We start from the raw sequence: 18,772 nt of genomic DNA on the forward strand, positions 1-18,772 counted from the left end.
TTTCCCTACATCTTTCTGCTCTCTCCATCCAGCCCAGCTTCATGCATGACTCTACAGCTACCCTGTCCTCAGCCTCACATACTGGTTGCTGTCACTTAAAACCAGCCTTATACTCAGGCACAGTTAATATTGGGGGACTGCCCACAATCAGGTATACTACCAGACAGCTCATGAGGCTACACTAATATCTGAGGGTCACCCTTCTTCTGCACCAGATTTTTGATTTTCTGCACATCCATGTGCCAACCAGCGATCAAAGAGAAGAGACCAACTGGTGAATCTGGTCCTCAAGTACATTATACGAGCATAAAACATGGGGGGGGGGGGGGGGTCATAACCAAATTTCTGGTTAAAAAAACCCTAACACTGCTTTGCATTTCTACCAATACAAGTACTACATTTTTAAATATACTTGTGCAAAATTTAATTCCAGAAGTCATTGAAGGAGCTCCTCCTTTACCCCATGCATACTTTTAAGAAAGGACATGCACCGGTGTTATCGATAGCACTCACTGGTTTTCCCCAGTGCTGCTGATGCATAGCTCCCCAAAATAGACACAGAAAGAGAACATCTAAGAAAATCACATCCAGTCCATAAGGACACATAACTAACCAGTACTTACCATCCTTTCAATATTACTGCTTTCTTGCAGCCATTTTTTCACCTGTACCATTTATATTTTTTCTAGTAGGCATTTAAAAAAAAAAAAAAAAAAAACCAACCATAATTGTCTCTCTAAGGTAAAATTCACCATCATACATGCAACAAACATAAGAACTTATATATCACATTGCCACTGGGTAAAGATCTTTAATCTTACCAGATGATCAGTACAGCATTCAATTAAGCTATTGAATGAAAAGTAAACAAACACAAAGCTTGTAAGCAGCAGAGCTAAAAAAGCCCTAAAGAAATTATATGAGAGATCAGTTGCCTTTTCAGAAATTCTGCATGTGCTAATCTGTCATGCTTCTTGCAACAAGAAAGGTCATTATTTACCTTTTTGCTCTGTTGTAGCTGAGGTGGAGTTCAAGATGTTGGTGCATAGTTTTGCTGATAAATTAAAATGTACTCGTTTCCCAAGTGACATGAACTTCAGCTGCACCAAAGAACAGTGCTCTGCAAACAATCCACCTGTGTCTTCACATACAGACTTGCGAAAGATTTCTAGAAGAGAACAGGGGTCTAGTCCCCATTTCCAAAACAATCTTGTGAACAAGAAAGCCCAACTATCCCTCCACACAACTGAATGGCCCACTATTAGGTTAGAGTGTTATACTCCTTTCCATCCAATATCCTCCTAAAGAAAAGACAGACCCTTGCTTAGCACTATCTTCCCCAAATTATTTTACAGCTTGTCAATTATGGTACATTTCTGGAAGATTCAGGTGTGGATTTGAACAATTTCAGGCTGAGGAAAGAACAGTAACCAAGTCTCTCACCTTCTTAGGAAGTGCTGTCAACTATAATAAACAAGTACCTGTCTATCATTGGTGAAAGAGAAAATCCTATTACGTTAAGAGTCCACCCACAGAAGAGGGATCAGTGGTTTGGATTCTCAGGGCACACAGCTGCCTATACTTTAAAGGTCAGAAAATCAGACATCCTACTGTGCTAGTATGTCCATTTCGGCAAGGCAGAAACCCCAGCAAAATGCAGGATGATGGAATTTCTCTTTGCATATTTTGCAGAGACACAAGCTCCATTTTCTGTGCTAAAAACACAGTATGTATTACTTCAAAAGTTGCAGCTGCAGAGATCCATCAAATTGATTTCCTGAGTTGCAAATGCCTTTTTAATCAGCTTCGGTAGGCCTGCAAGAAAATGCTTAGCAGAATCATGAACTTCAAAGGAACCATACCAACAGAATGTCACAGTTGGCACTGAAAAGCAGGACAGTAGAAAGCAAGCACCGGGAATTATTTTAAACAAATTTCTCAAGACATGTCAAACAAGGGAAGATTAAAATTTTGTCATTGGGCAGAGAGAGCTCTTTTCAGACAGATCAACTTCTGAAGAGAGGTCCTGGAAGAATCCTGAAGTCATCATTAAAAACAAAAATCAGCACTTCTTATAGATAAATTATTAAGCCTCAGTTAGGAACAATTTTTAAGACAGCGACAGAATCTGCTTTATTTTGCATCATTTTGAATAGATAATCTGTTGAAATTAATGAGCAATTCGAGCTGGAGGATGGGTTTTCATGCAATGTTCAGAGACACAAAGTCAGAGTCATACGCAATGAGAAGTCACTCAAGCTCTCCTTTATTTAGAAATTCTTGCATGTGTTAGTATTCCATATATCTGTGTAAGGGAGAGGTGTATGTTAGACAACAGTCTATTTTAATCTTTACAGTCTTCCTACCTTATCTTTTATGGACTTCTTGTACAAGCTCAATCAGAACTTGTCTTAGTATCTGGTCAGGCAGGTAGCTGTGTCCCATGATGAAAGATCAGTGCTTAAATGTCACTGCATGATGTAACCAGAGGGACATCGGGGTGGAAGAAATATGCCTTTGTCTGATGATCAGATAGTTTCCATCTGACAGTGAAGTGGTATGACTAAACAAAGATGGCACCAAAGACAGTCCTCATACAGCTACAACACTAGGGAAAATGCTGAAGGTCGGCCGTCGAACAATCACATCGGTATTTCTGCTACATACTGAATAGGTAGCAATATCATGTTAAGCTCAAGTCAAAAAATGTGTAATTGTAACCAAACTAACTTCTCTTACCTATTACCACAGGTATTAACGCTTCCCTTGGGGTACCAGGGAATAGTGCTAAAAAAGGCCACACTCGTAAATAGATTTGATATAAGAGGGCAAAACATGTGAATATTTTTACCATTCACTAAGTGCTATGGTTAAAATACAATAGAAAAAGGTCAGTATGAACTGGAAGACACAAGGGAGCCATTTCAAATATTAGCATTTATCAGCTGAATGACAATTTTTTGCTATTTTAACCTACTAATGTACAGTTCTAACCAAATACTTTTACATATAAGACAGAAAATACCCATTTCTCAAAACCTAAAATTTTAGATGAATGCTGATCACTCTATACAGATTGAAAAGATACATTCCCTAATCATATATCACTAAAACTAGGCTAAATATTATGAATTTAAATCTGCTTAAAGATAATAATAAAAAATATAATACTGAGATGCAAGTAATATGAGATACTTCAATAAACATGATATTTCATTCTAGTGACATTAGAGATCAAGAAGATTTCCTTACAGGAAACCAGGCAATTTTAGCTGTATTCATTGAGGTTTTCCTCTGCTTCAACTACATTTACAGACTTGACCTTTTACATCCCTTAAGGAAAATAATATTTTTTGCAAATAATTAAGCGAATGTGTTTGTGTTACAGATCATGTATGACTATGAAAACTGTCATTTTGCCTCATCTTAAAAGGAATTCTAGTCACACCCAGGATCAGCAGCAGTATCACCAAGTGCTTGATTAGCAATATAGCAGATATTGACAAGAAAGCTGGATAATGATCAACGCTGGCCATTTTAAGTCCTTAAATTACCTTTCATTAAGCACAAAACATGTTGGTTTTTATTAGAATCAGCATTTTTATCAGGCTGCTCCCCAAAACAAGACTGAATTAATTACTACTAATCATTAGTTATTTTTAAATTCAATCCAAGCTGCATGCTGGAGACAGAAGTAGGCATTTTCTTTAAAAATCCCTGTACAAAAGGGAGACACCACAATCATCAAAGAACTGTGAGAACATCAGTTCAGTGTGATCATGCACTGACACCTAGTGAATACTTGCAGTTAAGAAATCTTTTTGCTTATTTTTCCATTGCCCACGCAGGACAAGTGCTACCACTATATACCTAAGTTATAAGATAAGATGTTTCACATATGGACTATGTTTCCCTTCTTCTAATTAGGGAAACATTAGGATGCGCAGTATTTCTTGTACACAAGCATAAGAACACACATACAGTATGCAGCATCTGACCTGTTCAAAAACTGTGTATGTCCCTGTAAATGAGTCACTACCTCATTTAATTTTGATACGTAACGACAGCCTAGCGATGAGTGCACAGTATGGCAATGACACCAAGCAGACAAGTTCTTAGGGATGAGGTGTATTCTCCAGCCTCCATCTCCACTCAAGAGTCAGCTGGCCCCCACACAGCACTACTGTTTGGTTTCCATTATGTAGGAAATGGTGATGGAGCTTATCAGCAAAGCCCTTAAGTGTGAACCACACATGCTGAGGAACAGTGGAGACTGCAACCAGAGGATTTATAACTGAGAATAATATGGGGTCAGCGATTATGTCATCGCAATGTCAGTCCTTAACAGCCTCAACAACTCAATGTGTCTCAACAGAAATGCAGAAGCTGTTTGACATATTCATCCAGTTTTACGCAGCATCACCAGCCTCACATCCTCTCCATATACTATGGAAAATATCTGACATTGCAACTCACAACTCTTTGCATTCTTTAATTGTGTTTAACGGATCCCTTTCTCCTAAACTTTGCACATTTCTCAAACATGAAGCCCAAGCCAGCAACTACCTTTTCTCCTGAATTCTCAAGGAGCACTGGACAAATTGTTCCATGAAAACCTGTACTGCCTAGTATTACAAGCAAAGCCAGAAAAATATCAAAATAAACCTTCAAGCTCTAATAAATGGGTTGAGGTTGCGTTGGGAGGCGGGGAGGGAGGTGGTATGCAATACACTGCCAGGTGCTATCAGTCCCCACAAATCTTTGCAGACATATGCTAAAAATTCCAGTTTTCATACCTCTGTTTCCTTGAATTCACAAATATAAGAACGATCCAGAATCACATATAGCATTCTGAATATATACAACTGTAGGCTATACGCTTTTTTTTCAACATTAGCACTTGAATTGACTTGAAAGTCGTTCTTCATGATAAGGGACTACCTACCATGCACCCACCATGTTCAAACTATCTCCTAGAAGGCCGTTGGGAGTGGGGGGGAAGAGGAGAAAAAAAGTAAATTAGTCATTTCAGAACTTCCAGCTTCACTTGAAAAAACTGATATGCATCCAGGGTATTCATGGCTGGGTATGGGCATTAAGCTCGATTTCTCTCTCATGTATATGCAAGTTATTTTGTCACAGCTACGACATACACTGGTGACAGAAAAATCTTTTACAAACCGGCATTTGGATGAAGTTATTACCTAAATACTAGATTGCCCTACTCCAGTACAGTACTTCTACAGCAGAACTACGTGTCTTTGGATGAGTAGCTTCAGATGCAGAGTTCAATGCAGCATTTTTCCATTTTCATGATTCCATAATAATCCTACGTGTGTGTGGTGAACAGCAGCACGGGAAGACAGAGGTCTCACAGCCCAAATCACATGAAGACCAGCAGGCCACTGGCAGCAGACTTTACTTTCCAAATTTGTTTCAATGCATCTCTAAACACCCTTTCAGATATAAAAATATTTGTCTTAGATACACTATTCACAGATTTTTCCATCATAAACAGTAATTGCCTAGTTTACCTATGCCATTTATTTCAGTAACTACATCATTCCCATTTTCTTTTTTACCAGTCACAAAGAAAAAAGCAACAACAACAAAAAAAACACCACCAAAAAACAACCAAAACCCATTCAACGCCAGTAATAACCACCCCAAACTAAACCAACAGGGTGTGGAAGGAACTCAACAAATCTGAATTGGCTTCTTTTTTTGGAATGAATGCTCAAAAACAACATAGAAAACCTATCTAATTTAGGAAAAAAAAGACCCATGCCCCAAGCATAGTTAATCTATCAAGGCTTCTCCTATACCTATTTGGTTCAGGATACCTCCCAAACATCCCATACCAACCCATGTATTCATCTGAGAAGGTGAAGGACAGGCACACACAAAAAATCACGCAAGAGTAGTGCCACTGTGAAGTAATTTTAGTTTGTGAATCAGATACAGGATTTTGAGATTCTCTAGTTAATATATGTAAGTCCATTTTAAAAGTAAATATCTTATGAATGCACCTTGGAAATCAGTCCAAGCCAAAGTAAACATTAGCAGAAGCCAAGGCAAAGCCTGAGCAACTTTAACTCTCATTACTCTTTATACACATATACAATGTTCACAAATACATACACTTACAAATTTATATGCATATACAATGGTCTCCTGTTTGTCAAGACTCCACCTGGAAGATGAGACATTTTCCCTGCTATCACTACAGTAAGTCTTTACAAATTTTCCACCATCTTTTATACTATGTCAAAAATTAGAACTGGTAACTGTATTCCTGTCAAATAGTTCACGTTTACACATAAGCTTACTGGCAACACACAAATTATTAAGGGGAGGGATGGGAGGGGGGCGGGGAGGGCACAGCTGGTCAGCTTTCATGAATCAAAATTTCTTCAGTAATAAAGAAAATCTATACCCCCTCAAACCATATACAGTATTTGCAGATCAAAAATCCTCGTTGCCATGGGAACTGTAAAAACCGCCAGTGATGACATAGCAAGGCTATAACAGAAACATGTCTGCTGGGAAATTACCAGTAGTCCAGGTTTTTGTATCAAAAATGCTTGGGCATTTTCATTACAATGCAAGAACACCAACTTCCACATATGTCTCTTCCAGGTACACTTGGTACAAAGCATGCACTAATGACTTACATTGCTCAGTCCATCTACACATAGGACAATAAACAGATTTTTTTAAAAAAAAACTATAGCACTTTATGCAAAGCATACATAAAAAAGGAACATGGCATAAACCAGACTGCATAAAGCAAGATTTATAATACAATTGTTTAAAACATTATTTCAAGGTTTGTTATACCTGCAATTTGCCCTTTGTATCCACGTTCTCAGGTAACAAAACATTAACATTTGATATTAAAATGGAATATCATGCCTTTTGAGAAGGCTGTTGGCACTTCAAAGCAAAATGAAAAATCAGTGGCAAACCTAGTCATGCAATTCCTGCTTGAACACAGTCCCCAGAAGTATGAATAAAAAAAGTCAACAGGCTGATCAAAGGATTCATGTAATAACATGGAATTCATAGTATCAAGCATACCCTTTTCAGCACCCCGTTACAGTCTAAAGAGGCGCTATTTATTTTCCTGTCAAATATGTATATGATACAAAATGTCTCAAGCGCCCCACATGAAGAATACTGCATAAAAATGCTGTTTGAACTATGCAACCTCTAGGCCATATGCTGATTTGTAACACAAGAATGAAGTTAGGAAGAACCCTGGAGAAAACAGGTTTCCATAAGAGTAACTGCCAAAATTGCTTCTGCACATCAAAGCCATCTCAATATATATTTGAAACACATTTTTCTTTTAACATTATAACTACTTAAGTATCAGATTATGACAAACTGCCTTAAAAAGAAACCTTGGAAACTAAGTACAAGTTTCTGCAAACTGGTTCCTGGTTCCAGATGGCTCTACAGAACCATTAATTAAGAAATACATTCCTTTTCACGTGTTCTTAAATACGTACTTTTTCATTTGTTCTAACACCACTTGCTTATCAGTCAACACATTATACAGAACCTAGGATCAATCAAAGCAATTAGTTTTGATTAACTCAGAGCACAGATTAGGGCACCTAACCCCAGTTTAGCCATGCTCACTCTCTTTTTTGACCTAGCCTGCACACCCTGGCACGGAACTGCACAGCTCTTGTGAAATGCTTGGACAAATCATCACATAGCTGAGGATATTTTAGAGTAATAGAAGGCACTTCCAGTGATGGGTAGGGGGTGGGCAGGTGACCTGCATCTTTATTATGACTTGCAAAAATTGCAAATGTATTTAAATTGAACTCAAGAAGTCAAGCAATTTACCATGAAGTGAAACAGTTAAGCATGCAACACTTAAAGGTAAAATTTTATGTTCAGAATAGCGTGCATTCTTAATTTGCCAAGTTTTTAGAATTAGTAAAAATACAAGTGTCTTTTCCTAAGAGGTGACTGCTGAGGGAAAAGGGCTGCGGAGTAAGAAACTAATATTATACTACAAATAGTAAAAAAACTCAGGAAAATGTTTAGTCTTCTAGCTCATTTTATCTGCCTCTATCAGTCCTTCACTTAACACTGCATCTCTTTGATGAGTCATTATTTCAGTAATACAGATGCTCTGCATTTCTCAGATTCATAGAAACGTTAGGCAGATGTCTTCACTGCCAGGGATATTCAACCCTCCTTGTCCCCTGGCTCACTGTTTCTCTAAATTACTCATTATCTCCAACCTGTAGGAGATTCCCTTATTTATATTTAGCTATTGAGAAAGGAAACCAAACCACAGCTCAGCCCCATTCACCCCCATCTCCACTTTGAACAAATAGATCGATGTATTTACATCAGTGCTGTAACATCTGTCTGCGGTTGAAGTGAGCGACTTCTACTGCTGTACCATCGATGTGACAAACACAAACCAGGCTGTACTCTGATCTGTTGCCTCTCTACAAGCCCTTTTGTTTCCAAAGTACGACAATTTACAATAGTGGATGTGTGTTGTAAGGACACAATTACACCCTCCTGCAGCTGCTTATCGCTTATTTCCCTCCCAGCCGTCGCTATGCAATCACAAAGGCAGGAAATAATTTTAAATTGTCATTAGAACCACCTGACAGAATCCAAAATCTAAACGGTACAGCACAGGACACACAACAACCATAAATTCACAGCAAGATAACGCTGCATGCTGCAAACGCTTCTCAGTCTATTGCACAAGTAAGGGTTCCCACAGAGTGAAGAAGCCAGCCCAGTTTCAAGTGCCTTAATATTCCAGAATTCTGGGACTCCCTAACTCAAATTACAGATAGATTTCTCTAGGTTCAATGAAACTTACGCTACACATTGCATAAAGTTCTGTTTATTTCATGGTAAAAGCTTTATTTTAAAATAAAGGATGCTTCATCACAAAGATAAATTGAAACAATCTCTCAGAGTTCTCTGGTTTTCCTGCTCTTTATTGAATGCTCTATCTTAAACAAAAGACAAATTTTTTGTGACTTGCCCTCACCTACCCAGGTACGTTGCTGGGTGAGCCTGAACTACACTTCATACAATAAACACAAAAATAACATTAAACCAAAAACCACAGATAAGAACAGGCATACAGAAAGGGCAGACCTTTCCTTATAGTCAGTTTTTAAAACGCTATTTTTGACATCGCTATAGCTTGCTTTCCTCTGACAAGACTACAAAAGCACAGAAGTCATCCTGGAGTCACCCTAGAGTATGCCACTCTACCACCCTTGTGTCTTCATTTACTTTACCGCTTTGCAGAGTAAACTTATTAACATTTACAAACTTCTTAGAGCTTCATATTTTCCACACATAGTATGTAAAAAAATCCATTCTTCCATCTGCACGCTGATGAAACAAAAGCCACAGATGTGGATGCGCTATCATTTGTGGTGGACTTCAGCTGACAAATCTCCAGGTAAAACAGACCCTCATCACTCAGAGCCGCAAAACCAGGTGGGCACAACTCACCGGTAGGACTGAAGGCACACGGTACCGGCCACCCTGAAGCAATCCGTTAATTCTTCAGCTGTGCCAGCCCCCGGCAGGCGCTGCCCTGCCCCGCCGCCTGCCTCCCCTGCCTGCTCAGTGCAGAAGGTGCTTCAGGCCAAGAACGAACCGGTGGTACCGGCTGCTCCGGAGCCCGTCGCGCTCAGGCGGATTTACCGCACGCCTCTCACGCAGGGCCGGCACACGGCGCAGGCTTCCCCAGAACCACTGCAGCCGCACGAAACGCTCCCCAGTCATTCTGCCATCCCGGCGGGCAGCTGTGGCTACCCCGGCTGGTTGCCAGCCGCCCTCGGGCCGCTGGGCCGGCACCCGTGCGGCGGGGCGGGGCGGGCCGGCTCGGGCGCCCACCGGAGCGGCTGCGCTGCGAGCGGGGCTGTGGGGCGCCCGCCGCGCCCGGGGACAGCGGAGCCCCGCCGGGGTGCAGCGAGCCGCCCCGCCTCGCCCCGCACGGCTCCGGGCGGCCGGCGGTGCTACGAGCGCCCGTGACTCGCCGACCGCTGCCGCCTCTGGGCGCCGTCCACGCGGTGCGGGGGTCCGTCCCCCTCCCCGCTGAGCCCCGGCTAACGGGCCCCTCTGCGGGCGCAGCCGCCCGGCGCGCTGGCGGCCCTGGCCTGACACGCTGCGGCTCCCGCGGGGGCTGCCCCCGCCCGGGTCTATCGGCCCCTGCGCCGGCCGCCACAGCAGCGCGAGTAACGGGGGGCCGGTCCCCCGCCTCCAGCGCCGCCCCGGGCTCCGCGGCTGGGCGGCACCGAGCGCTCCCGGCGGCCGCCGCTCGCCGCCCCCCCGGGCCGCCCCCACCTGCCGCCGCGCGCCGCCCAGGGCAGCCGTTGGGCCGGGGCTGCGCACGGCCCCCGCCTCCCGGCCCGAGCTTGCCCCCCCCCGGGACCCCCCCGGGACGCGGGCAGCCCCCGTCCCGCCGCCCCCCCCGCGCTCCCCTTACCGGCCCCCGGCGGCTGCAGGCGCGGGCGGGTCCTGAGGCGCCCGACGGCCGCGGGCTGGGAGCGGGCGCGCGCTACCTGCCCGCCCGCGCGGCGGCCCTCACCCCGGCCGCTCCCTGCCGCGCGCGGGGCCGGGCGGCGCTGCGCCAGGTGCAGGGCGCGGCGCGGCCGGGGGGCGGCGCTGTGGCGCCAGGCGGCGGGGCCGGCGGCCGACCCGCAAGCTCGGCCGAGGGCGCCGCGTCCCGGTGGGCGGCGGGGGGAAGCCGGGCGGCGGCCGCCCGCCCGGGGGTGTCCAGCCGCTGCGCTGGAGGGAGCGGTGGCCGCGGCCGCGTAACAGCAGCGGGGGGCTGCCGAGGCAGCTGGAGCACGCGCTGGCGGCGCGGTGCGGCCCGGCGGGGGGGGGGGGGCAGGGACGAGGGCCCCGCGCCGCGGGGGGGGCACCCCCGCGTGGCTGCCTTTGGGTGCGTGAGCGGGTGTTCTTTGCACACCTACAGCCATAATAAAAAAAAAGGGGGGGGGGGGGTGCGCATGCAAAACCATACCTGCGCCTGAGGTTTGAGAAATTTAATTTTTATTTGCAGTCTTCCGTGAAGTATAAATCCCTGCAAGAAGCACAGCGATGATTTTCTCGTCTAATTCGCACAAATAGATGTATATGCATTTTATTCCATAGCTTTCCCCCCACAACACCAACCAAACGCCCATCCCGTTGGTGCTGCAATCACGGCATTTCAGATCCTGCCACCGCCCGGGATCTCGGCCCCTGCCCACCCTGCCCGCGCTGCTCGCACCGGCAGAGCCAAACCGTCCCACTGCAACGCTGCAGCCCGAGAGCTCGCTGCGTCAGCTCGGCGGGGCCGGGCCCTGCAGCCAGCTCGGCGGGGCCGCCGGGCCTCAGACCCGCGGGGAGCACAGGTGAAGGCCACTCGCTACCCCGCTGCTCCCTTTGCAGGTGCGTCCCACGGGATCTGCACCCGAAGCTGCGGCTCCCGCCGCACACACGCCGCTGGGTGCCTCTGCTTTTCCTGATACTTCATACCGACACGGCTGCACCCCTAGGATGTTTGTTAGCACTTGTACGTGTTTTTCTTAGCTTTTAATTTGTTCACTGTATCCTGCCTTCAGGGCATTACTTTACATTTACAACAGAGGCAATCTGGTTTTAGAAATAGTACTTTAATAGGATAGCTACCTAAAAATTCAGCTTTCTTGCTTTCAGGGTCACAAGTGCTATTTTATTCAGAACCAATTTTAGCATGTTTTATGGCATCAGAGATGACTTTGCAACAATATAAATGAAGTCCCATTTTAATGTGTCGAGAAGATGGTCATATGTCACAGTCGAAAGAAAGACTAATGACAATTTCTTGTCCCTCACTTTTTCCGGAAGGTGCTTTGTGTCTCAAAGCATAGGAAGCCCTGCTAGGGGAAAAAGAAACACTTTGATACTAGGCATTTTTCCAACATACTTCCAAGCATCTCATGAGGGATTCTGTAAAGTGGAGACAGATTAACTGACTGACAAGACTGATACAATAAATACTTATTTATATTATTTCCCCCAAAATTCAAAATTCTTCTCAGTTCCACTGCCACCACTCTTGCAATGCTTGTTCTACACCCGTCTCCTGTATTCTGCTATCAGCCTTTCCATGGGTATGTACGCATCAACCGATACGTATGCCAGCTCCCTGGCGGTGAATAGTAGTGTCTGTAAATTCGCCACAGAAGTTTAAAATTATAGCATTTTTCACATTATAATTGGCATTCAGCACCCTAAGATTAATAAAAACCCTATGAATTTGATGCTTTACTAAAACCTCCAGCAGTTTCTCCTGACTTCCACCCCTCATATCTTAAAGCAAAGTAATTTTTTTTACAAATTATGTAGTAAACAAAATTATTCTTATAACACAAAGATAATTATTCACTTAAAATGTTAAAATATCATTGAAATTATGCACACTGGTTTGCAGCCTTGATAGCTACTTTCTTTAACATCTGTTTTTCTAGTTGTCTCTGAATACCTGACATGAAAAAGGGGTTTAGGCATTATGTACACATAAACATTATCCTACTAAAGAATATCTTTAAATAGGATTAATAATGTGAAGATTGTTCGTTGAAATCATGTTAAAGATCTTTCTGAAAGCATATGGCTTCAAATTTTTACTTTTTGCAGATTATTATTATGAGTTAATCGCTACTCCTTATTTCTAAGATTCACTTTATAGATTCATATTTTATTTTCATAGCACCTCTTGACAGCCAATAGTTTTTAGTAATGAAAACAAAGACAGAACAAATAAATACAATAAAAAATGAAGTCTTTATTCTTTTGGCTCAACTGTAATGTGGTTTACTGTTCTTTATGGTAATAGCATTTTCCTGCATGCAGTTCACCGACACACAAGTCAATATTTTTGTAAAAGGAGGAGTCAACATCAAATTTTTGCTTGTGTAAGAAACACAAAATGTCCTGATGTGATCAATTATACAAGTTTGCTATTTAATTCCTGTGGAAAAGAAAACAACATTGTGGATCCCATATTATATTTAGAACAGTTCTAGTGCAGCATGAATCGACAAGAATAAGAATAGTCTATGTAAACAAACACTGGTAAAGATTTCATGAATAAAAGACTACCTTGAAACTTCTGATGCAGGCAGTGCTAGAATTTTAAACAAATCTTCCCCACCACATTTCAATTACAAGTTATATCTATTTGGAAGCAAGTGCATTTTGGAATCAGTTTGAAACTTATTTCACATTAAAATGTGTGCAAAAATACAGTACTAATAAAAAAGCAGAAACCTAAAGCTACCCCATTCTTTCCTTTGTTTCTTAGTTAGTGAAGTTCTTGAATTAAAAAGTGCTATGGATAGAAAGTAACAAAAGTGACAGTGACATCAACCTGAAGATAATTCTCATTTCTTATTTTATGTACAAAACGCTGAAAAGTAAAATAAAATGGTATTTTTTACAATATTTATATTTTCTTAGAAAATTCTATCCATGTATTTTTCAACAGATTAAGCAGTTTGCAACATATCCTGTACAGTCTGACTATACACCGTACAGTAGTCACTTAAAATTTTAGAATGCAAAGCAAGAAGCTTTTAATTAGCTGCAAACTATTGCTTGATGTCATGAAAGAATGATGACCGATTGAACAATTTGTTTCACTTAACCACTGAGATATGGCTTCCCATATTAGACTTTTAACAGTGGAAGGAGTAAAATTACAGCAGCAAAGGCAAGATAAACATGCATCAGTGATAGCTTCCAAACTATCTATAATGGTACAGAATACTTCATATTAGCTGTTGAAAGCTTGCAAACTACACTTATTGTGGTACATATTTGATGCAATAAATATTGTGCACAGGTCATTATTTGTTTGCTCAAACATGCACCACGGGATAAAATAACTATTTACATAGACGGTACTTTTTTAATCAACACATACAATGTCAACCTTGCTGAGAGCAGAAGATGGCTAAACAATACTGCAGGGTGAAGCAGAACAACTTCATAATCCTTAGGTTTTGCAGGTTTTTGGTAAATTCAATTTCCCAAGTTCAGGTAAGCTGTTTTCTACGGAGTACTTAAAAACGGGCTCTTATGACCCTTAGTAAATTTTTTTACGCAGAGTTCGTTCAACTACAGTTAAATGACTTATGAAAAAATAAAACATCTGTTCTATTATTAGCCTCTATGGGACTTTACAGGCACATTAAGATTTGTCTGGATGGGATACTAGATGGATACTGTTAGTAAGCACCTCAAAATATAGAGCCACCCTGAAACATGGAAGTAGTCAGACTCTGCTGCTTTGTGCGACGTCATGTTTTTCCATGCATGAACTACAAGTGCAGCATGCCTTCATGCAAATCACTTCTGTCTGTACATTATAGAGAATCCGAGAGTAGAACACCTGGTTCTCGTACCCCCTTCCCCAACATAAAACCCATTTACAAAAATAGTCACATATAATAGTAAACAACCTGTGAATTAAAAAATGATAAGTTCACCAACACTGATTTTTGTAAAAATATGGCAAATGTGGCTGTTGAAATGCAAACAGTGGACACAATTTTTGTACTGTGTGTTTCATGTTCAACACAGAGATTCATAGGTTTGCACCTTTCTTTTGTAACTGGTCCCTACAGTCTGAATGGCCATTTTATCTTCTCTTCAGCAGTGTCAGCTGGTAATAAAAACAACAACCTCCTGTCAAGATGTTACCCTGTTTTACAGAGCTGCAGTTTGATGACGAGGGGTCACTGTCTTGTTATAGGCACTGACCTTTTATATATATATATATATATATATATAATTATATATATATTTATATTATGTAAAAACTGTCAGTTTGGCATGTACCTCCTACAGGAGTCCTGTTGACACAAATACATACTTTCTCAGGCTGTAAACAGTTTATCACAAATAGAATTCTGTGTTACTTTTTACTTTCCCTGCTGTCTTTACCTTTATCTTCTTTTTCTGATTTGTCTTTTTCATATTTATCTTTGTCTGGCTTTGTTACACTGTCATAGGATGGTGGGGAGGTTGTGGATGGGGTCATATCTGTTTTTTCTGGAGTGGAGTTCTCATTTAGTTTATCCATAATCATATCTTCTTTCATGGGCAGATCATCCTCATCTTTACCTTTATCCTGATTAAAGATACATGAAACTTTTTTGACTTTTTGCCTTAAAAGATGACGTCTGAAAGCACGCTGAATAATGACAGCAGATACCTCCTCCTGTTTTCGTTTTAATGTAGTTGTAATTGGTTCATAGGAGACTTTAGAAGGATTGGCTGCCATAAACCGATCTTCCATCTGTATTCTGAGGGCATCCATCTCCCCACTTTCCCCCAAAACACGCTTTGTGAAAGCAAACAAGATGTCAAGGCAGTGAATTCTGTCACCGCTTACCATGGGCAGATCCATTGCAATAAGCTGGACTTTGTTTGGTTTTGCTATAAGAAGAGGAGGATCTAACGAAGCTGCAAAATCTGATAGTTTACTGAACTCTATGAATTGTGTTGCATCGGGATCAAACTTCTCCCAGACTTCATAGAACATCTCAAAGTCATCCTCACTCAAGGGTTCAGCGCTTTCTTCAGTAGCAACGCTGAAGTTCTCCAAAATCACAGCAATGTACATGTTCACCACTACCAGGAACGATATGATAATGTAGCTGACAAAGAAGAAAATCCCAACGGAAGGGTTGCCGCAGTCGCCTTTAACGGAGCTCCCCGGGTGGTCTTTATGGGGGTCACAGTCTGGCTCCCCACTGTTAAGAATTGGGGCTAGCAAACCATCCCAGCCAGCAGACGTGGTAATTTGAAAGAGGCAGATCATGCTGTTGCCAAACGTTTCAAAGTTGAACATGTCATCAATCCCAACTTCCCTCTTGACATAGGCAAAGTTGGACATGCCAAATATCGCATAGATAAACATGACCAGGAAGAGCAGCAGGCCAATGTTGAACAAAGCAGGAAGCGACATCATCAAAGCAAAAAGCAGAGTGCGGATTCCCTTAGCGCCTTTAATGAGACGCAGGATTCGACCGATTCTGGCAAGTCGGATGACTCTGAATAGTGTGGGGGACACAAAATACTTCTCAATCATCTCAGCTAAGAACATACCTGTTGAAAACCAGATGAAATTAATAAAGAATATTATTACATTTCAAAAACACTGCTAAAGATTTATCCTACAAACATCGTAGAACTTTAAAAAGAATAGAATATTTGAACAGATTTTAGGAATTAGCCATTCAGCTCTTTTTACAAGGCCTTTACAGTTTGGTATGCTTTGGAAACCCATAAATACCAATAGAAATTCTGATGTAATTTACAGCATAATGAAAAACTGCATCAATAACATTTCTAAGTATTAATTGTATGACTACATAAATGTGCAGATAGATGCAGAAACATACAAAATTTAGGACAAACTGATAACTAGTGTATGTAGACTAGCAAATGCTGAGACCAGAAGAACAGCTTTCTGTTTAACTGTAAGAAATATAATCTCAGTTAATCTGAGGAAAGATCATATTTACAGTAGTATTAAAATGCCATGTAATCAAGTTATGGTATTCAAAGAAAATATGTAAGTTTGAAGAGAACTGCAACTTCTTAATCACACATGAAATAATAGACCACAAGTTTAGTATTAATGAAAAATCCAAACAAAAATGGCAAAACAAATTTGTATATAAGGAGCTCTGAGAAGTTAAAATTACAGGATTTTTACTCAAGTTCTTTTAGGTTCTGTGCTATAGATAAAGCAAAGATTAGTGGAGCCATGTATTTATTACGACTTCTGCTTCAGCTCTGCTTCTCCAGTTGCTCACTGTAGCTCACGCCTAAAACCTCTCAGAATCAAACAAAACTGAAGCAATCTAAGGGTTTACCCTGCTGTCTGGGGTGCTTGCATGCGAGCCTAACAACAGTCCTGCACAGATTTTGCTCTTGGATTTTGGATTGATGGACTCTTTTCCTGCACTTGCCACCATCAGTTTATATCAAAATTGACTTTCATGTGTGAGTTTGTTTCTATGCTGGGGAATTTCTACAGAACTCAGAACAAAGATCTAATTTCAGCTCCTAGAGAAGTGAAAGTGCATGAAACCTATTGCTAAAAAGTTTCTTACTATACTGATCCATTATTTTATGGATAATATGAAATCAGAAGAAAGAAAAATTATGGTCAGACTTCCTAGTGACAATGTCGAACCAAAACAGAAATAGACTTTACATGCCAAAAATGTTTCAATTTTCACAGATTTAGTGATTTCATAAAAATGAATTTCTCTTACCTACTATAGAGAGAATGACAACCACAAAATCAAAAATATTCCAGCCTATAGTAAAGTAGTAATGGCGAAGTGAAATTAATTTCAGGACACATTCTCCAGTGAAAAGTACAATAAATACCAGGTTAATCCAATATAAAATGTTTTCCATGTCTTCACTCTGATCATCTGTTTCTACCATCATTGTGACCATGTTAAGGCAGATAAGTATCATGATACTGATATCAAATGCTTGTTTTGTTACAAAATCAAAGACCATGCCTTGGAATTTGTTCTGGGGGGGGAGAAAAAATAAGATCCATTACGATATGCATTGGGTAAAATTTCTTTTTCAAAATCACTACAAATTATTTATATCTAATATGAAAGGGATTTCATGTCTTCCATGAATTCCTCCATTTGCATGAATTTTCCAGTTTGTATATGCATTTATATTTAACTTCTGTTTACAGCTACTGTGTTTATAAGCATCAAAAGATAGTTTCAAAATATGCACGCTACTTTTTTTTGAAGTTGCAAAGGAGATTTTGCCACCCTGAACCAGTTAATTGTAACCTCTTGTGACACAGATTATTAACTGATGCCTAGCTTGGCAAAATTTGGATATAAATAAGTAACGGGGTGATGTAAGCAGGCTGGGAATTAATAGCACTTCATTTGATAGAAAACTTCACACTCTTCATGTCACCAAAATAACTTTTAGAACAATATCTTCCATTGCTCAGCTATAGAAAATTTACTGATGGCTGGACTGGCCACTTAGCAGGTTACACAGTCCAAAGCAGAACTGCAGAGCTGGAGTCGCTCTCTGCCCCAGCCAGACCCTGCTCTGCAGTGCTAGGGTAGCCCTGCTCCAGACCACAAGCATCGTATGGGTTGTGCAACAGGAATGTGAGGGGCAAAAGGACTGCTTTTCAAACAATGATAAGGTACCTTGCCCCCATACAGCAGTTTCAGAGTCTTCCTCAATGACTGAAAAAGCCTGTGCCCTAAGACTTTCGTGTGTTTTGACAAATGCACTGCCAGATTTTATTGTTCTAGTCAAACCAGCGTTTTGAAAAAATGCCACATAAAATGTCATTGCCATCAACAGAGAGAAAGGGGAGGGTGGAGCAAAAAAGGCAAAGAGTCCTCCAAATTCAGACTAGAAAAGAGAAAAAATAGGATTTCAGATGAAAAAGGCTTTTCTGATGTCACTTGGGTTTTTAGCTTACAACTTAATTCAGGCTAAGGCATAACTGAAACAATCCTGTTTTTAAAGAAATGTAAAAATAACATAAAATATTTTTATTCTTACTGCTGGTCGAGGTATAGGTTTTTGTGGTTTCTTTGAACCCAATTTTTTCATTGCATTGTAGTATTTCTTCTGTTCTTCTGTCATAAAAATGTCTTGACCTCCAAAGTAAACCAAAGAGACAAAAACTGGTGACAACCACATATCTCTA

At 41.3% G+C, this 18,772-nt stretch overlaps 2 protein-coding genes across 9 annotated transcripts in view; both read right to left on the reverse strand.

The window, feature by feature from the left end:
• The window catches only part of CSRNP3 (cysteine and serine rich nuclear protein 3), a 111,552-nt gene extending 100,777 nt beyond the window's left edge, over positions 1–10,775 (reverse strand). For 2 of the 4 annotated variants that reach the window (XM_080399073.1, XM_080399074.1), the window contains exon 1: positions 1,001–6,591. In XM_080399073.1, coding sequence (XP_080255199.1) covers positions 1,001–1,091 — 91 coding nt within the window. In that variant the 5' untranslated portion in view covers positions 1,092–6,591. Of the gene's footprint in view, positions 1–1,000; positions 6,592–9,516 lie in introns of those variants that run through there. The other 2 variants (XM_080399075.1, XM_080399076.1) reach the window with 2 other exon arrangements.
• Positions 10,776–11,376: 601 nt separating this feature from the next.
• The window catches only part of LOC308068438 (sodium channel protein type 2 subunit alpha-like), a 70,294-nt gene continuing 62,898 nt past the window's right edge, over positions 11,377–18,772 (reverse strand). For all 5 annotated transcript variants that reach the window (XM_080399061.1, XM_080399058.1, XM_080399059.1 and 2 more), the window contains 3 exons: positions 18,625–18,729; positions 17,331–17,601; positions 11,377–16,152 (listed from right to left, as the gene is read on the reverse strand). In XM_080399061.1, coding sequence (XP_080255187.1) covers positions 14,957–16,152; positions 17,331–17,601; positions 18,625–18,729 — 1,572 coding nt within the window. In that variant the 3' untranslated portion in view covers positions 11,377–14,956. The remainder of the gene's footprint in view (positions 16,153–17,330; positions 17,602–18,624; positions 18,730–18,772) is intronic.

This window comes from Falco punctatus, assembly GCF_963210335.1.
Source record: "Falco punctatus genome assembly, chromosome: 8".
NCBI classification, from domain to species: Eukaryota; Metazoa; Chordata; class Aves; order Falconiformes; family Falconidae; genus Falco; species Falco punctatus.